At 38.1% G+C, this 4,037-nt stretch overlaps 1 protein-coding gene across 1 annotated transcript; it reads left to right on the top strand.

Moving 5' to 3' along the window:
- Positions 1-241: 241 nt before the first annotated feature.
- Positions 242-3,509, top strand: LOC145054804 (putative receptor protein kinase ZmPK1). Its single transcript, XM_079003062.1, has one exon. The coding sequence runs from the start codon at positions 972-974 to the stop codon at positions 3,372-3,374; it is 2,403 nt and encodes an 800-aa protein (XP_078859188.1). The 5' UTR covers positions 242-971; the 3' UTR covers positions 3,375-3,509.
- The last annotated feature ends 528 nt before the right edge of the window (positions 3,510-4,037 follow it).

Genomic DNA, 4,037 nt, shown 5'->3' with positions numbered 1-4,037 from the left:
ACATCCCATACCAAACGATCTGTATGAGTTGTTGTCAAGTGCATTCCATGTGACCATCTCTTATAAAGACATTTTTGGTAGGGATTGTTGGGTTGCATGTTTGTACAACTCAATTTTGAACAATCATAGCACAAACCCACCTCTAACGTCCTATTTGCATATTTAAATAAATATTTAAACAGCTATCACATTTTTATACAAACCAACTTCACTAAAACTCTTTCAAACTCCTTTTATTTTATACAAACCAAATTCAAAGAAAAACGTCATATTCATCTCACACAATGGCAGATAATATAGTTGGGATGAATATTTCTAAATGTCTAATTGGTTGTGCACTTCGATGAACCTATATTTTAAATTAATCATATCAATCTCCATCCATCGCCCCATTTTGATGTGTCCTTTCCTCCGCCTCCCTCTGCTAACCCCCTCCATTCGCCGTCCCCCTTTGCGGGTTTTGTTGGTTTTGGACATAAATCCTACCGGTTTGCCATCGCCATCGCCATCACCATCATCGTTACAGGTTCTGGTCACAAAATCTAGATCTGCATCTTCATCTTCACCATCACATGCCATTAACGACCAATCAATACCAGATAGTGATCAACATACCAACAAAAAAATTGAAGATGACGAAGATGCAGGTTAGAAATCACCCGTTTCATATCGAATGAGATTATTAATTAAGAAGTATTTTGAGCGAGGGTAGAAGATTTGTTTATTAACAACCTCTTTAGTCCTGCCACTATGAATTCTAGAACTAAAGTTCCTGCCACTACGAATTCTAGAAGTTGACGTCAGTTGAACGATTTCGGATTTCCATTTTCCACTATCACAAGGTCAAAAAGTCAGTCAACTCCTTATCTTCCATCGACATGTTATAGTCACTCAACAACCCATCTCTCTCTTTGTTAGTTTGTTTCGCCTCCTAAAATAACTCCAGACTCATCTCTGTTTCCAGGACAACAATGGCACCATGCCATCTTCTTCTTCTTCTTCTTAGCATGATATTACTAACCACGAAGATACCAATATACTCTTCTTTCTCAACCCACATCTTAACTCCAGGCTCATCTATATCAGTCGAAAACAAAGACCACCTTTTAGTTTCACCCAACGGTCTCTTCACCGCCGGTTTTCATCCCGTCGGAGAGAATGCTTATGCTTTTGCCGTCTGGTTCTCGGAGAAACCCACATCCGGTAGTCGCACCGTCGTCTGGATGGCTAACAGAGATACACCAGTAAACGGAAAGCGTTCAAAGCTATCCTTATGGGAAGATGGTAATCTTGTTTTGATAGATGCAGGTCAATACGTTGTTTGGTCAACGCAGACGGAGTCAACGTCTTCCTCGGTGGAATTACAACTTCATAGCTCAGGTAACCTCGTGCTCCATGGAGACGAAGGAGGACAAGAAGGAAAGCCTCTTTGGCAAAGCTTTGATCATCCGACAGATACCCTTCTTCCAAATCAACTCTTCACTAAAAACACACAGCTTGTTTCTTCAAGAAGTGCAAATAACTACTCTTCGGGTTTCTATAAGCTCTTTTTCGACAATGATAGCATTCTTCGACTTCTATATGATGGTCCAGAAACAACCAGTGCTTACTGGCCTGATCCTCGGATAACAACTTGGCGAGCTGGGAGATTTCAGTTCATAGAGAGTCGCATAGCAAAGCTTGATTCGAATGGTGAATTCATCTCATCAGATGGATGCAGATTCAAATCATCTGATTTTGGGACTGGAGTACTACAAAGAATGTTGAAGATTGACATAGATGGTAATCTAAGACTTTACAGTCTCGTTGAACACGAAAGAAGAAAGAAATGGGAGGTTCAATGGCAAGCGCTTTCACATTCTTGTTGGATCAATGGAGCTTGTGGACCAAACAGTCTATGCACATACTCTCATGTTTCAGTTAGGAAATGCAATTGCTTACATGGATTCAAAATGGTGAATTCCCAAGATTGGAGTTACGGGTGTGAACCTGAATTCCAGCCATGCACAAAAGACGATTGTGGTTTCCTTGAGCTTCCTAATTCGGAATTCTATGGCCACGACTATGCATTTTTCACTAATACCACTCTCGATGCTTGTAAGAATCGTTGTTTACAGAATAGCACTTGCAGAGGGTTTCAATTAGGATGGATTCTCGACAAGGGATATTTTTGTTTCTTGAAGGCTTCTTTGCATAACGGGTATCAAATGGGAATCACCGGTTTGATGTATATCAAACTCCCCAAAACTTTACTATCATCTTTCAATCAGAAAACCACCTCAAAATCGAGCTTCAGTTGTTCACCCCCTGTCCTCACGCCCTTATTAAGATCATACCACAAGACACATGATGTAAAGACGCTTGGAGTCATGCTAGCGTTCGGATGCGCAATCGGGTTTATCGAGATCATCTGCATAGTGTTCTTCTGGTATTGCAATAGTAAACACTCGTCATCCACAGCCGACCAAATCTATTTTCCACCTGCGATGGAGTTTAGAAGATTTACATACAGAGAGCTGAAAAGGGCGTCACGCAATTTCAGTGAAGAGATAGGAAGAGGTGGCGCTTCCGTGGTGTATAAAGGCAAGTTAACAGACAACAGGATTGCAGCAATCAAGAGGCTCAAAAGTAATCATCAAGGAGAAGCTGAATTTCAAGCGGAAATAAGTACAATTGGCAGAGTGAATCATATGAACCTGTTAGAGACGTGGGGATACTGTGCAGAAGGAAAACATAGGCTCGTGGTGTACGAATTCATGGAGAATGGATCATTGGCTGAAAATTTGGGTGTTGATAAACTTGAATGGGCGACAAGATTTGATATTGCAATAGGAACTGCAAAAGGATTGGCGTATATACATGATGAGTGCTTGGAGTGGGTTCTACATTGTGATGTGAAACCCCAGAACATACTGTTGGATGCTAATTACAATCCTAAGGTGGCTGATTTTGGTTTGTCGAAGCTATTGGATAGAGGTAGTATCGATCATTGGAATTTCTCCATGATGCGAGGGACTCGAGGTTATATGGCTCCTGAATGGGTGCTAAATCAGCCGATTACCTCAAAAGTTGATGTATTTAGCTATGGTGTTGTGATGTTGGAGATGATAACCGGAAGGAGTCCGACAATTAATCAAGATGGAGAGAATGAGATGATGCCTACAGCGATTGAGTGGGTGAGAGATAGGATTCAAGAGGTCAACGGGAGTCAAACTGAATCTTGGGTTAAGGAAATCGTTGCGCCTTCGGTTAGAGGTGAATATGATGAGACGATGATGGAAAATTTGGTGAGAATTGCAGTGCGGTGTACGGATGAAGATAGGGAGGCAAGACCTTCAATGAGGGAGGTGGTTAATGTACTTCTCCATGTGTAAGTGCAACTAATGATGTTTATGTTAGAGGTAGATTCTGGATCAAATTGTAACGTGATAAAATCATAAAATGTTTACTAAGATCATCTAAGATCTATTTTATAATAATGAATGATATAAAAATATATTATTTATCTTCGTCCAAGATATCAATATATGTTTGGTGGGATGCAATGAAATGACAAATGAATGATGTAATGAAATGTTTCCTTTATCATTCAATTGTCATGTTTGCTTATTTAGTTGAAATAAAATGAAAAATTTTCTATGGACAAATAATGATTTATCTTCGTCTAAGATATCAAAATATTTTTAGTTAGATGTAATGAGATGAGTCGTTATTATTCAATTGTCATTTTTGGTTAATTAGTTGAAATAAAATGAAATTTTTTTATGAACAAAAATACCTACATTTAAATTTACAATATTTATAACGTTATTTAGTCAATTTTGTAAAGCATGTAAACTCAAATAATTAAATAAACACAACTACCATATTATCGTAAACAAATAAGACAAAGATGATTTTCTTTTACAGTAAACCACTTAAAAATTAACTCATAAAATATTTCTAAATCTCTATTTATAATAAAATAAAAATAATAATAGTTATCACTTATCATAATGTTCATAACATAAAAAATGCACTTCATCAAGAATTTATAT

Source organism: Lactuca serriola, chromosome 5, assembly GCF_051521515.1.
Source record: "Lactuca serriola cultivar US96UC23 chromosome 5, Lser_US96UC23_V15, whole genome shotgun sequence".
NCBI classification, from domain to species: Eukaryota; Viridiplantae; Streptophyta; class Magnoliopsida; order Asterales; family Asteraceae; genus Lactuca; species Lactuca serriola.
The sequence above is the reverse complement of the archived record's forward strand: the minus strand, read 5'-3'. Positions and strand labels throughout refer to the sequence as shown.